At 48.3% G+C, this 18,757-nt stretch overlaps 1 protein-coding gene across 1 annotated transcript; it reads left to right on the top strand.

The window, feature by feature from the left end:
* Positions 1–4,730: 4,730 nt before the first annotated feature.
* LOC124669193 (elongation factor G-2, chloroplastic) lies at positions 4,731–9,124 on the top strand. The gene is made up of 4 exons (XM_047205865.1): positions 4,731–4,965; positions 6,329–7,737; positions 7,911–8,423; positions 8,728–9,124. Exons 1-4 carry the CDS (start codon positions 4,746–4,748, stop codon positions 8,896–8,898), a joined length of 2,313 nt encoding a protein of 770 aa, XP_047061821.1. The 5' UTR covers positions 4,731–4,745; the 3' UTR covers positions 8,899–9,124.
* Positions 9,125–18,757: the final 9,633 nt, after the last annotated feature.

Genomic DNA, 18,757 nt, shown 5'->3' with positions numbered 1-18,757 from the left:
TTGCCGCACCCACGTATTTGCACTATTCCGCGCGGGAAAGTTACCGCGTGGGCTGCCACGCGCGCTATAAACGCGACACGCACGAACACGCCAACCGTCTGAAGATTTCGCGTGTCGCTCCGCCTCTCTCTCTCTCTCTCTCTCTCTCTCTCTCTCTCTCTCTCTCTCCCTCCCTCTCCCCACCGCTCTCCCTCCCGCGCCGACGCTCCGCCTCCGTCTCCGGCAAGAAGCGCCGCGCGGAGTCCGCGGCGAGGAAGGCGGCGAGGGCCGAGAAGGCGACGAGGAGGGAGGAGGAGAAGAAAAATGGTGCAGGTCCGTCCACCATCATTCTCTCTCCTCCTCCTCCTTCGAGTGGACTTCAACGCCGGTGTTCGAGACGACTCCGAGCAGCCACTCCTCCGACTACGACTGGGATTCGGAGTAGGATAGAGTAGTTTTAAATAAAATGTATTTTGTATCGTCGAACTTCTAATATATTTCGTAGTTTCAATTAAATTTTCGTCTTTTGTTTGATTTGTTTGATTTAATTTGAAACGAAAACGGTAGAAGTAGCCATTCGCGCCGCGCCGTGCGCTCCATAATGGCGCGTCCCGCGGAGGAGCACTTTTTCTGCCCGAGCACACGCCGCAAAATACCGCTTCCGGCAGAGCAACTTTCACCTCAGCGCGTGGTATCTGTTTACAGCGCGGTGCAACCTAGGTATAACGTGCCGATTTTTGCAGCATGTGTTGAAGATGCTCTAAGCTAGTACGATAGCGCGTCACGCGCGTTCGCGAACATACTTGCGTTTCATTCTTTCTGAAGAAAAGCATATACGCGACCATTGGTACTACTGAATTGCTAAAGTTCAGGTAACCTTTCCGCGGATCCCTCGTCAGTTTCAAACTGCCTCTACCGATTTGCCGACCGCCACCCGGCCCGACTTTCGCTGGACGAAAAGGCTCGCACTGCCACGGTATCGCCGGCCTCTTTTCCCAGAGTATACTAGAATTATCGTGCTTACCACACGGCCTGGTGCTACTTTAAGCCCACATAACAAGCAAGATTCGCCGCACCGGCCTTGATAAATACTAAGGACATGTACACCTTTTTCCTGTACGCTTTCAAACTATTCTTGCTGACAGAAGTCTCCGTGTTTCCTACTAAAGCATATAGTTGCACTCCAACACGGAAATCACAAATGTAGCCCGAGCTACTACATGTAGCCCGTTTTCTTTAGAAAAAATAAAAATGGCATTCTAAAATTTCAAAAAAAAATCTAATTTTTTTAGACGTTGATTGTTGCACTAGCCAACTGAACTAAAAGTTAGAACTGATAGAAAGAGACTAGGCAGTGTATTTATATTTAACACACCCCCCTCCCCACGTCTAGGCTATTTTAGTCCTTACCGTGGGTTTGGTGCAAGCAGTAGAATCTTTTTTCTTTTGTTTTTAATACTGCTCGAGCAGGGTCTTGAACGTGAGACCTCTTGACTCTGATACCATGATGGAAAATATAATTGTTGCTCTTAGATTGATTTGATCCCACGTTGGGATTATATAGTAGAAATAGGCTTAGCTGCTAAAGTATATAGATTACAAATAAGGTAAAACTCCTTGAATCGGTTTGCTTTAGACGTGTCCTACACATACACGTCTAACAGTGTGCTTGACCAACATGCAAAAATTCAACTCAAAATACCTTGTAACCAAGGTTGTGCAAGGAACAAAAAAGCAAAGGATTCGTGAACAACGCCCCAGAAAAAAAAAGGCTACGAGACCTCGCAGGAGAATCATCAAGGGACCAAGCAACATATATTTCCAAACTCTCCTCCATCCATTTCGTGGCCGATATCCGGGTTTTCGGGTTAAGTTACAAAGTTAAACTTAATACTCCGTACTAGTATGCAAAATGCATATACGTGTCATTTTTATACAGATCACAAAAAAACATATTTAAGTTTCAAACTTAGCACCCGCATACATGCATCTGTTTTCTACCTACAATGATATTTTTCAGCAAAAAGAATTGAACTTACGTATATAATTTCTAGCACCGTGAAAAAATGTAACTTTTCCTAATTTTCCCTGTGGGGCCTCTCCCCTCTCTTCCTATTGGCTACGGATTCGAGAGTCTTGGTTCCAAAAAATACCCCTAAACCTCGCACGGCTAGAAACAAAGACTGTTGGCGCCGCGCCTCGCATGACTTGTACTTGTTCAATCTCCATATAGAACTGATATAATCCTCTACACCGTTGAAAGCGCCATCCCTACGGTCCAGTGAACCAGCGACATAATCTTGCGGCTCGTCCGGCCAATACTACGAATGCTCCATGCTAAATTGCTTACCACAGACCTGCCAAGTACGTGGACTGACGGCAGGCAATCAAAATGCGTGACAGGTGCGAGGGAAAAGTATCTCACCATCAAAAGAACTGGCAGTGGTTCTACCAAGAATGAAAGAAAAACATGGCGCGAGCGTGTCGTTGTTGACGGGCCGACGGATTTGAGCTGCCGGATGCTTTGCGAGGTGAGCTTGGCAACGATCCAAAATTTGTTGTCCACTTGGGTTGGGCTGGCTTTTTGCATGGCCTCTCCTCTCGTGGTCGAAAACATAGAGACGTGGCCGCTTCGTTTGCACAGTTTTTATCCTGCAATTTTCTCTCTCACAGTTTTGATTAGTTTGTTTGGTTTTCTTGCACTATCTGATCCGGCAAGAAAACCATGCAAACTAATCCTTGGACAAAGTTATACAAACTATCCTTGGACAGTTTGTATAAGATGCTACTTTATCCGGCAATGAATTGAATTTCATGTCTCTCACGTAAGTGTCCTTCGACAAAGTTATATGTAGGTGAGGAGTACATATGCACTATTTGTGAGTTTGGAGCATCTCCAGTCGCCTGCCCCTCCCCCTCTCCTCTTCCCACAAGTCCTTCTAAATGGCTTTGTGGGTGCCAGAGCCTTTTTTTTTCCTACCAGCTATGCCTTCAAACTTTTTTTTTCTATCGGCAAAGATGTTTTTTTCGTCCGACGATCCCAGGCCCACAGGGGGCAAGCGGGAGCGCCGGCTGGAGTTGAAAACTCCGTGGGGCAGTGTTGTTGGCGAGATCGCCCAAAAAAAAACACTTCGCTACCGCCAGGTCGCCGCCGCCACCACCCCTCGCCGCCTTCATCGCTCCTACAAGCCGTGGTCCGAGAAGCCGATCCACCGAGCAAACACCTCCCTGCCTCATTTCTCCGACCATCGCCCACAGATCCGCCGTCCGGAGGCCTCTGCCAGTGACTCCGGGTTTCGTCCAGGACGTCGTGCCTGCAAGGTGTTTCATGCTTTGCCTGGATTGGAACCAGACGACGAGGAGATGGACGCTTTCCTCAAGGAAGAGGCTAAGGCTATTGTTGTTGCCAATGATGACGATGAGCATATGGAGATCCTCACTTCTCTCCTAGCTAGCAAGTACGCTCGATATTTGAAGCCTTGGTGTGGAGGTTACAGGAAGGAGCGGTGCAAGAGCAAGCCGAGGCAGAGGCTCGAGGGGTACTGCATGTTGTACGCCGACTACTTCGTCGATGATCCAATGCACGACGTGGTGACATTGCCTCGATGATCCAATGCACGCCGAAATCCGAGACACGAAGATTCATAACCAACTTCAACATGTTCTGGTGGATCATTTCTGGATGCTCAAAGTAGGGACCTAGTTTTATGTGTTTACAAAGCTTCTTAAACTATTATTTTGTTGTGCCTGTTAAACTATGATTTTTTATGTTAATATGTGAGTCTGTTTGTACGGGCCAGAACTTATTTATTCAAACTGTAGGCTGAATGGCCTTTTTGGGCTGCCATTTGGAGATCACGGCTGGAAAGACCGCTGCCCCCGTCCCCCTTTGGCCGATAAAATGATTCTGCCGAACACCGTATGGGGGAACGGCTAGAGATGCTCTTAGTGAGATAACACATGTCCGTGATTCGAATGACTTAGCACCTCTGTTCTCTTGGTGCGGTGTATGTGAGTAGTAAGTAGTGAGTAACGTGCATCTTCTATGTGAATTTTAAAAATATACTTGCTTCGTCTATAAAAATATGTTTCAATTTTATTAAAATATGCACGTATCTAGATATATTTTTAATTTTGTAGATACATTTAAATTTAGAGAGAGTTGAGAAACCTTTTATTAACGGAAGGAGTACTTTCTTTGATCCTAAATATTTCTCAAAGATTTAGGTAAAAATAGCTTAAAATGCCTTTGTCCATTGAAATTGTGATAAGTATTTAGCGTCGGAGAGGGAGTAATAGGTTCAATAAACTACATAAATTTAGGCAACATTTTATCAAAATCTACGCATGATTAATTTGGGACAATGGGAACACCTCTACCCGTAAATATAAAAAGGTTTAAAAGCTTAAATCAAACTCCTAAAACATCTTGTATTTAGAAACGCGAAGCGTATGGTTTAACCAAAGTACACGCCAACAGATTGACACTATATCAGTGTCATAGTGTTATGTACAAATTGCAGAGGAAACTCAGAAGCTTAAAATAGAGTTTCTTTCGGTTATTATGAAAATGAAACAAGCTGAGCAAAAATGGCAATCCAAAACGTGAGACGGGAAACGATCCGCGCAGGCAGCTCCGCGTCAGACATTATCTGCAGCCTCATCACACACATAAGCCGCGCAGCCACCGCAGCGCTCACCCTCGAGCGCAGGCGGCACGCAGCGAGCGAAGGCCAAGGCAGAGCACGCGCGCACGCACAGTAACCATGGCCGCCGAGGCAGTCCCGCGGGCCGCCGCGCCGGCGCGCCGGCCGTCCGTCGCCGCCGCCGCTTCCGCCTCGCGCCTCCTCCTCGGCCAGCGCCCCTTCCTCGCGCCGTCCGCGCCCCGCTTCGCCGCCGGGCGCGCCGCGGTGGCCGGCCCGGCCGCCGGGCTCCGCCCGTGCACGCGCAGGCCGCGCCTCTCGGTCGTCGCCATGGCCGGCAATGGTGAGTGGGCATCGGTTGGCCGGTTCGGCATTCCTTTTGAATTCGTTCTTTCTCTATACGTGTTGTTGTTGTCGCTGTAGTGCAACTGTGCGAATGTGCAAGCCTAGGTGTGGGTGCGGAAGTGTTCTGTGCATTGGCCGTGTTTGACGAAATGACTAAGAGAGTGTTCTTCATTCTTTACCAGAGTTGCACTGGATTACAATCCAGTACGGCTAATTTAGGCGTCTTCTATTGGATAGTTCATTAGTTGCTTAGCCGCTTTCACAAAGTTGGCAGGTTAGAGCAATTTGTGCCCGAAGTGGTGCTTACGATTGTTAGTGGGCTCTGCTGGATACATGGTGAAGTTTTTTGTTTGACAAGGACGAAACACCGAATTCTCTGTACTTGTGTAAAAGGCCAAAGGCACTAATTGATTTCACAATTTCTTGTTAGAATTGGTTTGTAAAAGGCAGCGGGAGAAATTTGTGTGTAAGTGCTAGTTTTAACGGGATGTCTGGATAAGTGTTACATAAGTACTTACAGCTGTCAAGAAACTTCATATATTAACGATGTCTACTTATTCAAAACAACAGAATGGGCAAAAAATATGGAAATTAATCAGACGGGGTTTTCAACTAAATTAGGATAGCTTAATCACAGTGTCATGTATCAAATTTCATTTAAAATTTATGCCTGTTCTTATTAATAGCATGCTACCTTATCTATCGAGAAAATCATTAGTATATAACGAAGGAAAATGGAGCCTGCCTTGTTCACTGTGGTGGACACGAGCATGCTTTCACAGTGTAACAATCAAATCAGAGTGTTTTGCCGGGCTGGCAGATGTTCATTAAGTGAGGTACCTATTGAGACAGTACAAGCCAAAAATAAAAAAGCATGACATTGCATTTCCTCACGAAACTTGACTTATAGGTAATCTAAACAGTATATGAGAAATACTGAACCTTCTCAAGTTCTATAGTTCTGTTAGACTGTGACCATTCCTTTTAGATTATGTGAACTTCACTCCCAGCCTCCGCACCAACAAAGTACGCATACAGAAAAAATTATGACCAATTGACGTTCTGAAATCTCACTAGGACTCTTCTTTTACACTTGATTTTGCCATAACCCACCATGGTTTTGAAGGCGTCCGCCTTAGGATGCTTAGGCGATAAGGCACCCTGGCAGCGCCTTCGAAATTTGCCCACTTTAGGCACTTAGGCATCCGCCTTGGGCACTTATGCCCGCTTAGGTGTCACAGGGGGGGTAGAACGCTTTAGGAAGCCTTAAAAACCATGAACCCTGCCATTTCACTAGTAAAAATCTGCCATTTGTTCATCTTAATGCCTTAAATATTTACTAGTTTTCGTTCTATATCCAGATCGCCAGGTACCTTTGGAGGATTACCGCAATATTGGTATTATGGCCCATATTGATGCTGGGAAAACAACAACTACAGAGCGCATTCTTTATTACACTGGAAGGAACTACAAAATTGGTGAGGTTCACGAGGGAACAGCTACTATGGACTGGATGGAGCAAGAACAGGAGAGAGGAATAACCATTACATCTGCAGCAACCACTGCTGTCTGGGACAAACACAGAATCAACATCATTGACACTCCTGGGCACGTCGACTTCACTCTTGAGGTTGAACGTGCTCTCAGGGTGCTGGATGGTGCTATATGTCTCTTTGACAGTGTTGCTGGGGTGGAACCACAATCTGAAACTGTGTGGCGCCAAGCAGATAAGTATGGAGTTCCACGGATATGTTTCGTGAACAAAATGGATCGCCTTGGAGCTAACTTTTATAGAACTAGGGACATGATAGTGGCAAACTTGGGTGCAAATCCTTTGGTGATACAGTTGCCGATAGGCTCAGAGGACAATTTCCAAGGAGTTGTTGATCTAGTCAGAATGAAGGCTATTGTATGGACAGGAGAGGAACTTGGTGCACAATTTTCATACGAAGACATACCTGCTGATCTCGAAGAAATGGCTCAAGAATACAGAGTGCGCATGATAGAAACTATTGTTGAATTGGATGATGAAGCTATGGAGGGCTATCTGGAAGGAAATGAACCAGACGAGGAAACTGTGAAGAAATTAATCAGAAAAGGAACAATAGGTGCCAGCTTTGTCCCCATTTTATGTGGTTCAGCATTCAAAAACAAGGGTGTTCAGCCATTGCTTGATGCTGTTGTTGATTACTTGCCATCGCCACTTGACCTGCCACCAATGAAAGGCACTGACCCAGAAGACCCTGAATTGGTTCTTGAAAGACTTCCTAGTGATGATGAGCCATTTTCTGGGTTAGCTTTCAAGATCATGACTGATCCATATGTGGGGTCATTAACATTTGTCCGGATATACTCAGGGAAGCTGGCTGCTGGTTCATACGTTCTCAATGCAAACAAAGATAGGAAGGAGAGAATCGGCAGGCTTCTGGAGATGCATGCAAACAGTAAGGAGGATATAACAGTTGCTGTGACAGGTGACATAGTAGCCCTTGCTGGTCTGAAAGATACAATTACTGGTGAAACACTATGTGACCCAGATAACCTTGTAGTGCTTGAACGCATGGAATTCCCTGATCCTGTCATTAAGGTTGCTATTGAACCAAAGACCAAAGCTGATGCTGACAAAATGGCAAATGGATTAATAAAGCTTGCTCAGGAAGATCCATCATTCCACTTCTCTAGGGACGACGAAACCAACCAGACAGTTATTGAAGGGATGGGAGAATTACACCTTGACATCATTGTGGACAGATTAAAGAGAGAGTTCAAGGTTAGTACTCTGGCTAGTTGTAGTTATGCAGTACATGCCCCACAACTTCTTTATGTTTCTATTCAAATTCTATCAATAGGTTATCAATCAACACAGTCTAGGTGCTGCACTAGACCTGAAAATTATGAATTATCTCTCATTTTAACTTACTCTCATGCGAAATGTCTGAACAGGTTGAGGCAAATGTTGGAGCTCCACAAGTCAACTACCGTGAAAGTATTTCCAAAATTGCAGAGACTCATTATGTCCACAAAAAGCAGTCTGGTGGATCAGGGCAGTTTGCAGATATTATTGTGCGGTTTGAGCCTATGGAAGCTGGAACTGGGTATGAATTCAAGAGTGAAATAAAGGGAGGGGCAGTGCCAAAAGAATACATACCAGGCGTGATGAAGGGAATTGAAGAAAGCTTACCCAACGGTGTTCTTGCTGGTTACCCAGTTGTGGATTTACGAGCGGTGCTGGTTGATGGATCCTACCATGATGTTGATTCAAGTGTCCTTGCATTCCAAATTGCAGCCCGGGGGGCCTTCCGTGAAGGATTGAGGAAAGCTGGCCCGCGACTCCTGGAACCTGTAATGAGGGTTGAAGTGATTACCCCTGAGGAGCATTTGGGTGATGTTATTGGTGATTTGAACTCTAGAAGAGGACAAGTTAACAGCTTCGGGGACAAGCCTGGTGGACTGAAGGTATTAAGCAGTACATTCTCTCCATTTATGGCCTTCTACTGCTTCTACTAGTATAACAGTATAAATATGGCCGTATTTAAGAAAATTGGAGCATGATCAAGCTTTTTTCTGCACTTAACAATAGCATCCATTGTCAGCTGTCACCAAGCATCTGGCATTCGATAATCCATCTTATCCTCCTTTTCTCTCGAATGACAACTCCCATATTTTCGTAGTTATTTCTCCAATTAGGATTGTAGTTTAGCAGAATGTGCTTTCTGTAATGCAGCCTCAAGACTTTAACTCGCTTTGCTGTTGAGTGCAGGTGGTTGATGCATTTGTGCCGCTTGCCGAGATGTTCCAGTATGTAAGCACTCTGAGGGGAATGTCCAAGGGGCGTGCTTCGTACACGATGCAGCTCGCCAAGTTTGACGTCGTCCCACAGCATATCCAGAACCAGCTGTCTGCGGCAAAACAAGAGGAGGCTGCTGCTTAATTTTTCGGTGCATTTGGTAGATATATACATTGGCCACGGGAGAGCAAGTGAATAGGACATCAAGGTGTATGTAGCTTTGTAGTATGGAACCCAGCGGGCGTTAATTGCCATTGTTTTCAGACCTGATAAAGTCATATTTTTTTACAACCTGTTAATGTCACAATGACCTTTGTAGCTTCACACAATCGTGAGAACTGTTCACTATAAATTTTGCTTCCTTGCTTCAGTTCAGTGTTTCCTCTTATGCTTTGCTGCATAAAATCTGCTTTCATATTGCACTTGCTGATGTTTTTTACACTCAATCATGTAAATGTTGGGCTGGGACAGCCCAAAGTAGCAAAGTTTCGTAGCTAAAATAATATTCCCTCCATCTGAAAATAAATGACTTAGATTTGTTTAAATTTGCATATATTTAGGCCATCTCCAATGAAGCGACCTATCCCACGCTCGCGCGTCCGGATGGGTCAAACCGGACAAAATCGTGGCCTAGCGTGCGGACGCATCCAAAAAACGTATGGCCGCGGGGTCTGTGACGATCCAAAACTGGTTCAAATCTAGGCAAAATTGGCCCAGCGTGCGGACGCATCCCAAAAAGTATGGCCGCGATGTCTGGGACAATCCAAAGCCGGTTCAAATCAAGAGTTGGTTTGCGTGACCGCAGACGTCGATTGCTAGCCGATTGCGTCTTTCCCTTGTCCTCCCCTGTCCGCCTGTCTGCGTTCTAAACCACAACCCCCTTGCGAACAACTCCCCCCTCCTCCACACCCGCCTCGCCGCCGACCCCACCATCGCTGATTGCGACCGTTGTCAACGCCGGCCACCGACGTCGAGACGCCGACAGGCGGTGCGACATCATAGGACGTGGCGCGGTGGTTTTGCCTGTGCTTTCGTAGACTCAGTCCAGCGTCAGAGGCCGCCGCCGCCGACGTTGTAGTCCTCTTGCCGTCGCGAGTCCTCCCGCTGTCATCAGCTTTGCTGTTTCCGAAAGAGGTGTGCTCTCGTGCACCGTGCTTCCAGGCCGCAAGTTGGCCGGGGCGAACATTGCCTGCAGGTCCCTACGAAGGCATTGGATTGCCCCCGCCCACGAGGTATTCGATGAAATGGGTCAATTAATTTGGCCCATTTCACTCGTAGATCACACTACTAGGAAAAGGCTTATAGCAGCACTCCTTACCGCCGGCGAGTACGTTTTGAAAATGCCGGCGGTAAGACCTTCCAGGGTGGCCTAACCCTACCGCCGGCGAGTTGAACAGAAGACGCCGGGGGTGCGGGCTTTACCGCCGGCGAACGCGAAAATGAAAATGCCGGGGTAACGAGGGGCTGGGCGGGCCACCCGCACAAGCACTTACCGCCGGCGTTTTGCGCCCAAACCGCCGGGGGTAGATGGCTGTACCGCCGGCGAACACGAAAATGGAAATGCCGGGGGTAACGAGTGGCTGGGTGGGCCACCCATCCCGCACTTACCGCCGGCGTTTGTGGGCCGTATGTGCCGGCGGTAATAGGCCCTACCGCCGGCAAACGCACATGTAGGCGCCGGCGGTAACCCGGGATATGCCATAACTCGACCAGCCACCTACCACCACCCTCACACACTCATATGTGATGGCAAATCAACCCAAGCACTTGTTATCTCATTCTCCCACCCATTTTAGCTATTTCAACCAACAAAATATGATGTATTTGAGCAAATCATGCACTACCTAGCCCCTCTAGCATGATTTGCATGATCTAGATCTAGATCTGTCTCCTCCCACCACCTTTTCCACTAGATCTAGCTAGATCTCTCTATTTGTAGATCTCTCTAGATCTCTCGAGCATAAAGTCGACGTGTGACGTCTCTCCGGTGCTTTTGGACGTCGCGTCAACTAATAGGTATATAAATAATGAGTGGAATGTTCATGAGTTGGTGAAAAGTCGCGGTTACACTAGTAGAATTGCAAAAGGCGCGGTTCCATATATGTAAATGCATTGTTTTGCATTTGTTTACGCGTGCAGGAACATTGAGTTGCCAATGTTTTGCCGGAATGTTGATTAACTTCCGTTCCGGCGAATTTTGGAACTCCCAGCATGACAATATTTAGCAAAGGTCATGCCGAATTTTTTCCGTGAAAACCGAGATGGCGGTGTAATCAATTATCTTGTCTTGTAGGCGGCGATGGTCATCGCGATGAGGGAAAGCGTCGTGGATAGATACGTGGAACGCGCGACGGCCGACATGTATCGAAATAAGCGAAAGGATATAATGTGTCCTTGTCGAAGATGCAAGCTAGGATCGTTGTTTGACCCCTTCTCAGGCATAGTGAATCAACACCTGCTCAGGTATAGTTTCATGGAGGGGCATACTCAGTGGATGAGTGATGATGGAGATGATGATATCGATGGTGATGATGATGGAGATGATGATGGTGGAGATGATGATAACGAAGGTGATGGAGAGGATGCCCCACACGACAATGGAGACGAGGTTGAAGAGGATGGCGCACACGTTGATGGTGATCAAGAAGGTCGGGAAGAGCATGCGGCCGACGAGGACATGAGTAGAAATACCCCGCTAACCGCGGCCGTGCAGGACCGTCATGTTCATGAACTTCTTCTCAGCCAACACATCGACCGACCCCAAAATCGCCGGTAGACGGAAGGCTAAGCTAGATCAACTCGAGGTAGACTCGAGAACTCCGTTGTACGATGCAGCTCGTGGGACGGAGGAGAGCCGTCCGAGATACGCTCTCGATATTATGGAGATGAAGGCAAAGCACAAATGGACGGACACAAGCGTGGACGAACTCTTCGGATACTTGAAGATCCACTTTCCTAAAGATAACACGTGTGCCGGTAGCCTACAGGAGGCCAAGAAAATCGTGTGCCCTCTCGATTTACAGCACCGTAAATACCACGCATGCATCGGTGATCGCGTAATATATCGGAACGAGCATGCCAATCTCGATACATGCCCACAGTGTGGCGAATCTCGATACAAGAGAGGGACAAAAAAATCTCCTCGAAAAGTTGTGTGGTACTTCCCGCTCACGCCCGTCTCGCAGCCGGTACTTCGTGGACCCCAAGGAAGCAAAGCTCATGCGCTGGCACGCGGAAAGAAAGGAGGCGGTGATGCGTGATGTAGAACGGGTTGAAAACCCAGTGCTAACACACCCTTCGGATGCAAGCCAGTGGAAAACATTAGACGATGAGTATTACGAAGAATTCGGGAAAGAACCAAGGAACATCAGGTTGGGTGCGAGCACCGACGGACTCAATCCGTTTGGGAACCAAAGCAGCAAGCACAAGCACCTGGCCCGTGTTTGTATGGATGTACAACCTCCCTCCATGGCTATGCCTCGAAGAAGAAGTACATACACATGAGTATGCTAATCCAAGGGCCGACGCAGCCAGGGAGCGATATCAACCTCGTATCCGGAGCTATTGAAGGAGGAGCTAGTCACTCTGTGGGAGGAAGGGACGAAACTTGGGACGCCTACGGACAAGAAACTTTCCGTATGAAAGCCGCACCGTTGACGACGGTGCAGGACTATCTTGGATACGGATATATCGCGTGCCGGTGTGCCACGGACACAAGGCATGTGTGAGGTGCATGGAAAAGACGCCGTTTTTACAGCTGGGCAAGGATCCCGGTCTTCAAAACCGTCTACATGAGGCATCGAATGTGGCTTCCCAAGAATGACCCGTGGAGGAAGCGTGGAGACCTGTTCAATGGGAAGGATGAGGTCGAGGGACCTCCACCTAGGAGAAGCGGCGAAGAGATAGATACTCTGTTGAAAAACTCGGAAAGATGCCCCTCCGGCGGGTAAGATAAAGATCCGAAGCGGAAGAAAGGAGACAAGAGAAAGAAAAAGGAACCCGGGCCGCTCTTGGGGGTATGGAAAAGGAGGTCCGTGTTTTGGGACTTGCCGTACTGGAAGATCCTCGGTACGCCTCATAGCCTTGATGTCATGCATATCACGAAGAACGTGTGTGAGAGCTTGCTTTGCACTGTGCTCAACATGCCGGAGAGGACCAAAGACGGGTCGAAAGCAAGACACGACCTCGATGGCCCTTGATATCGAAAAGAGCTTCATTTCGCCCGTGTTGACCAGAAACCGAGGAGGAGGAAACAGATGGTCGCAAACGCAAAAGGGTGGCCAAGCAGCGCGAAACTCCTCGCCCCTCCTGCTTCACTCTAAATCCCGATGAGCTCGAACAATTCTTCAAGTGCCTACTAGAAGTCAAATTTCCTCTAGGCTACGCGGGGCCGATACGCAGATGGCCGGACCCGACGAAAAAAATCTTCGGCGGGATGAAGTCTCATGACCTGCCATGTCATGATGACGCAGATACTTCCGGTTGCTATCCGAGGGATAATGGAACCGCACGTTCGTGCGACGCCGATCGACCTATGTAACGTCTTCGACGTCATCACTCGAAAGTCGATAACCGTCAAGAAACTCGGGAGGCTGCAGGAAGAGATCGTCACCATCCTATGCGAGATGGAGATGTACTTCCCGCCCGCATTCTTTGACATCATGGTCCATCTCGCTGGTGCATATAGTGGACGATATCGAGGATCTTGGGCCCGCGTTCCTTCACAACATGATGGCGTTAGAAAGGATGAATGGCTTCATCAAAGGATACGTTCGTAACAGGCACATCCGGATGGAAGCATCGTCCAGGGCTTTCTCACCGAGGAGTGCATCTCTTTCGCAAGAATTATTTAAACGAGGACGACCCACATCCGGTTGGATTGCCCGCCAACAAGCACCTCGGCAGATTCGAGGGAGTAGGCCACAACGCTGGCAGGAGGGAACTCGACGCGGATCAAGATGATAGGAGAACAGACTTTAATAGGGCCCACTTAGTAGCACTACAACACATGAACGAGGTAGAGCCTTGGGTGGATCAAGCACATAAACATGATCAAGAGCAGGGCTGACAAGCCGATGACGGAAGAAGAGGTATTTAGAGCGCACAACTCCTCTTTCGCGAGCTGGTTCAAAGACCAGCATTGATGCCAATCCCCCACCAATGGCAAGCGGCGTAGACAAAATGATATTAGCCTTGTCTTGTGGGCCCGCCCCCAACCTCATGACTTATCGAAATACGACATCAATGGTTACACATTCTCCACGAGAGGAGAGAGACAACAGTAGCGACTATCGGAACTCGGGTGTGACGATGGAATCGTACACGGGTGAAGAGAAGAAAAGGTACTACGTAAGGATCGAGGAAATTCGGGAGCTCGACTACGTCGGGGAGAAGCTACCGATGTTTCGTGTCGATGGGCTACGGACGTCACAAAAGAAGATGCGTATGTCACCACCATGCGACCGCCCCCAAATCCAAGACCAAGAACCCCACCGCGCAAAATGAGCCTTGGGTATTGGCTAAGCACGTCGAGCAATGCTTCTTCATAACCGACCCGTCAAGGCCCAGCCGTGTTGTCGTAAGGAGAGGAAAAAGGGCCCTCGTCGGAATGGATGGAGTTGCCGACGAGCAAGACTTCGACGGCCTCGTCGGAGACCCAATGATGGAAGAACCCGATGAAGACGATAGAACCTACACACTAAGAAGAAGAAGGACGACGCTACCTAGGTCAAGTGTTCCTCCGTACACAAGGAGTCGCGACGATACCGGTGGGGTCACAAGGACCAAGCGGAAGGGACTTTGAAGTCATTTGTGTATTTATAATAATTATCTCTCGAACAACCATTTGTCCTTCTCAAGTGTATCCTAAATTTATGTCTTGGTTTTTTATCGGATATCCTCGAAAGGACTTTGAAGTCATTCAAGAATTAAAATCATCAATTTATGTCTCGCAATTTATCCTAAATTTATGTCTTGGTTTTTTATGTCTTGGTTTTTTATCTGGATGTTGCCAAAGGACTTTACAATTTATCTAAATAACTAGAAACAATAAAAAAAGGTCTTAAGAAAAGAAAAAAAAGTTGCCAAAGGACTTTACAATTTATCTAAATAACTAGAAACAATAAAAAAGGTCTTAAGAAAAGTGCAAAAAATGGTGCCTTTTTTGCACCCACAGGGATTCGAACCCGGGGGGCTTCGGCTGTGCGTAAGCGACCGGCGAACCACCGCGCTATCGAATCGATTCTCGTATAACTACGAGGGTTTACGGAATTAATACATAGACACCTGTTATCCCCGGCGAATTGCTCGATTTTGCCGGTGGTAAACGCACTTGGGCCCACCTGTTAGTGGCTCAAACGTTACCGCCGGCGTTTACCGCAAAACGCCGGGGGTAAAGTCTCCACGACTTAGTCGTTTTGGTCGATCCTCGCGTCTGTCGTCGTTCCCCCCAAATACCAACGCCCACACGCCGCCGCCGAGCTCCCACGCGCGCTCCAGCCCGCCCACCTCCCACGTAGCTCACCCCCACGCGCCGGCCGTCCGTTGAGCTCGCCCCCGGCCCCTCCCCTCCTCTTCTCGACGTCGGAGCTGCTGTCCCGCATCAGATCGAGCGCCCTCTCTCTCCTCGCCGCAGCTCGACCCGCCACCGCCGGCCTCCCCCACTGCCGCTCCTCGCCTGCTGCAACGAGTGGCGAATTAGCACCGGCTCCGCCTCCCGCCCCCTGGTGCTACCTCTCCCCCACCTCCGATCGGTCGGCCGGGCGGCTCCGCTCTCCGCTCCGTCCTCTACGAGCACCACCAGGTCCACCCCACCGTCTCAGTCAAGGTAATCCTTTTGCGGTTACCCCCGCCCGATTGATCCGTTATACAAATGCAATCTCAGAGTTTCGGAAATGGGATTAATGTTCTACGCTTTAAACAAATCGTTCATCGCATTGGAGCCGAATTAGCAGCATTTTCGTGTACATGTCATGGAGAATACTAGTGTGGTATCTGACACCGAACAACTGGTAGAAATCTCGTTTGTAAATACAAAATTAATAATATGAAAATTATTCTGCTAGCCGAAATGTACAAGGACATCTGTAAACATTCAGAATGATCCATAGTCGACCAAAGGAGTGGTTTACTTTCAGTCAGAGTTCATTATCATCCCTCAACGCTGAAATCAAACAGTAAATAATAAGGGCATTGAATTATATGTGCTGTCACGGAATAATAAGGATTCAGTTTGTCCTAGGGCATTGTCCATTTTTCTGTTATCTAAAGGTGCTGCAGAGACCTTCAATTATATGTGCCGCCTCAGAATGATCTTTGCTTTATTTTACTTTTAACCGTGTAATTTTGATGAGTGGGAATCAAATCTTCCAAAAGATAAGCAAAAAAATTGTGTTTTATTCAGTGTGCCCTATCATGCCTTCTAGTAAGATGGTTTTGCTGCTTGAGTGCCTTATTGTAGGATACAATAATACCATAAAAATAGAGATACCCTACTGTATTTAGTTCAATCGAGTCATGATTAGTAAGTACTTGATATTGTGCTCTATGAGGTGTTGAGAAGAAGCTAAGGCGCTCAGTGGCTGTTCAACAGCTTGTAGTTGTTGCTTGTTCGTCGATTTTAGTTTTGCTGTGGCTCAGTTTTTGCGAGTGGTGATTGTAAAAGCAGTAATCTTGTTTTGTAACCAGTGTTGTGCCCCAGGGGCATCCCTATAATTGGTCTGTTAGCTTCGGCTCTGGTCAAAACTTGATCTGTCTTTTGCAACTATGGTTTTCTGGTACTCGAGACTTGGTTTCATTTTGAATGAAAATGGAACTCGGGGAGCTGTTCATCCCGTGAATCTAAAAAAAATGTTATTGTGCTCGGGGAACTCGGGGAACTGCAGGTACACATTGAGTGTCTATGTTTCGCCGGAATGTCGATTAACTTCCGTTCCGGCGATTTCGGGCACTCCGGCATGACCATTTTTAGCAAAGGTCATGCCGAATTTTCGCATGGCATTGTCTTGCTTCTAGATTGGCAGTGTACTAACTAGTATAGCTAGGTTCTTTGGTTTTGTCAAATTAAAAATAGGTCAATTACATCTGGTGCTCATGTGTGCTCATGTGCTCTAGGTCTCTTGGTTTGGTGTTCATATTTAAACTAAACTGCAACATTAGGCATGGAATGCAAGTACACGTATATTACATGTTCTAGTGTGGCAATTGCTCATGTGACTCAGTTTACTCTTTTGATATGTCAAATTTGGTAGAAACTTATGTTGTGATGGTACTTGTATAAGCTCATTCATTCAGTTTCATTCAGTTTCATTGCATATGAACAAATAGTACTTACTATGGCTCAAACACTTACAGTAGTACTTACTATACTTTTGATGCTATTGTTCTCTAGCTAGCGATGTCGTCTTCTCGCAGACCCCAACGAAGACGTTGACGGGTCTTCTCGCCGGAAGTTGGATGAGCACTACAGGCTCATGGTCTCGGATCAGCTGGAGGAACTTCCAGGCAGCGATGACGAGTCCCTCGGAGGAGGAGGATGCTGAGATGGACAACGATGGTGAGGATGAGAGGGCCGCTGCCGACGAGACCACCGACAGGTGGCGTTGCCGGGGGTAGCTCGGATACTACTACCGAGGCCAAGAGGAAACGTAGCGGCGGCGCCCAAACAGGGTCGGCACCACTCGCGACATAATCACCGCGGTGGACGCTAAGACCGGTCTTCCTACCGAGCCCAAGCACGTGGCGAAGGGGTACGGCCTCCAACCGGGAGCAATCCTTCGGGACGTCGTCGACGTCAACGAGACGAAACTCCGAACCAAGAAGAAGCAAGCATCCGCAGGCCCAACTCCTTGCGCGGCTGCACGCACGGTATGAGTTCCCTGTGGAATACAGGAACGAGGATCCCAAGGATAACATCGTGAACGAGACGAGCCCTCTCTAAGTTCTCCAAGAACCTCAGCGGTTATAAAACCATGCCGAGGGGGATGCTTGGTGACAATGAGACTTGGGAAGAGATCCAGCGCCACTTCCCGCGGATGACGCCTGGAGCAGTATAATAAATTCTTGGAAAACGAGGAGCTCGAGTACACCAAACGACAATCGACCCGGGGGAAGGAGCTGGCGGATAAGAACATCGGTCACCACAATCTCGGTTGCCGTGGCTTCGAAGGCAAGCAGCCGGTATGGGACAAGGAGGACCAGGCCTACATAAATTCTGGCCTCGAGCCCCCTTTTGCCAAGTACAAAGACCCACTCTTCAGGGCATATCTCGGGTCCCGATACCATCGAGAATTGGGTGGGAAACGTGTCACGAAACCTGATGTGGTGGTGGGAGTTGAGTTGGTCGCCGACGCGAAGGTGATGGCACTTGAGAAAGCAGTGGTAAGCAATTTACCAGCTTATTAATTTGATACTGCTCACCAAGTCCATTACATTCTAAAATTGTTCATGTTACTTACGGCGGTTGACGGAACAAGCAGCCGCCGAATCAGCCGGCTCCTCGTCCCGCACGTCGACCGGCAAAGTCCCGTGGGACACGCCTTTTATCAGGGGTCTGAACACCGTGAAGGCGCGGCCGCTTTTGGACAAGCCCCACCGTGTCCCCGGCGCCGGAGGAGGTCGCAAGCTTGCCGACTATGGCTTGGACGTGCCCGCAAGCACTAGGGAGTCGCGCCAGCGCGAAGGACCGGGAGCACGAGGCTCTTCCGAAAAGGTGGCCGACTTGGAAACAACCATGGAGCAACGCGTCGGTGCCGAGGTTCAGCAACGAGTCGGTGCCGAGGTTCGGCAATGCGTCGTTGCCGAGGTTGCTAGCAAGGTCGATGACGCGCTGGCCAACATGGTCAATGAAATCATCCCTGATCTTGTGCTCGTCGATGAAGAATTACTTCGACGCCGGCGGTAAGGGACCGATGCCGGTTATCGGCCTAGGCGCCAAGCAACTCGGACAACCGGCCTCCAACTAGACACGCTCAATGCACACCCAACTTGGTGACTCCACCCGCCG

This window comes from Lolium rigidum, chromosome 7, assembly GCF_022539505.1.
Source record: "Lolium rigidum isolate FL_2022 chromosome 7, APGP_CSIRO_Lrig_0.1, whole genome shotgun sequence".
Taxonomy (NCBI): Eukaryota; Viridiplantae; Streptophyta; class Magnoliopsida; order Poales; family Poaceae; genus Lolium; species Lolium rigidum.
The sequence above is the reverse complement of the archived record's forward strand: the minus strand, read 5'-3'. Positions and strand labels throughout refer to the sequence as shown.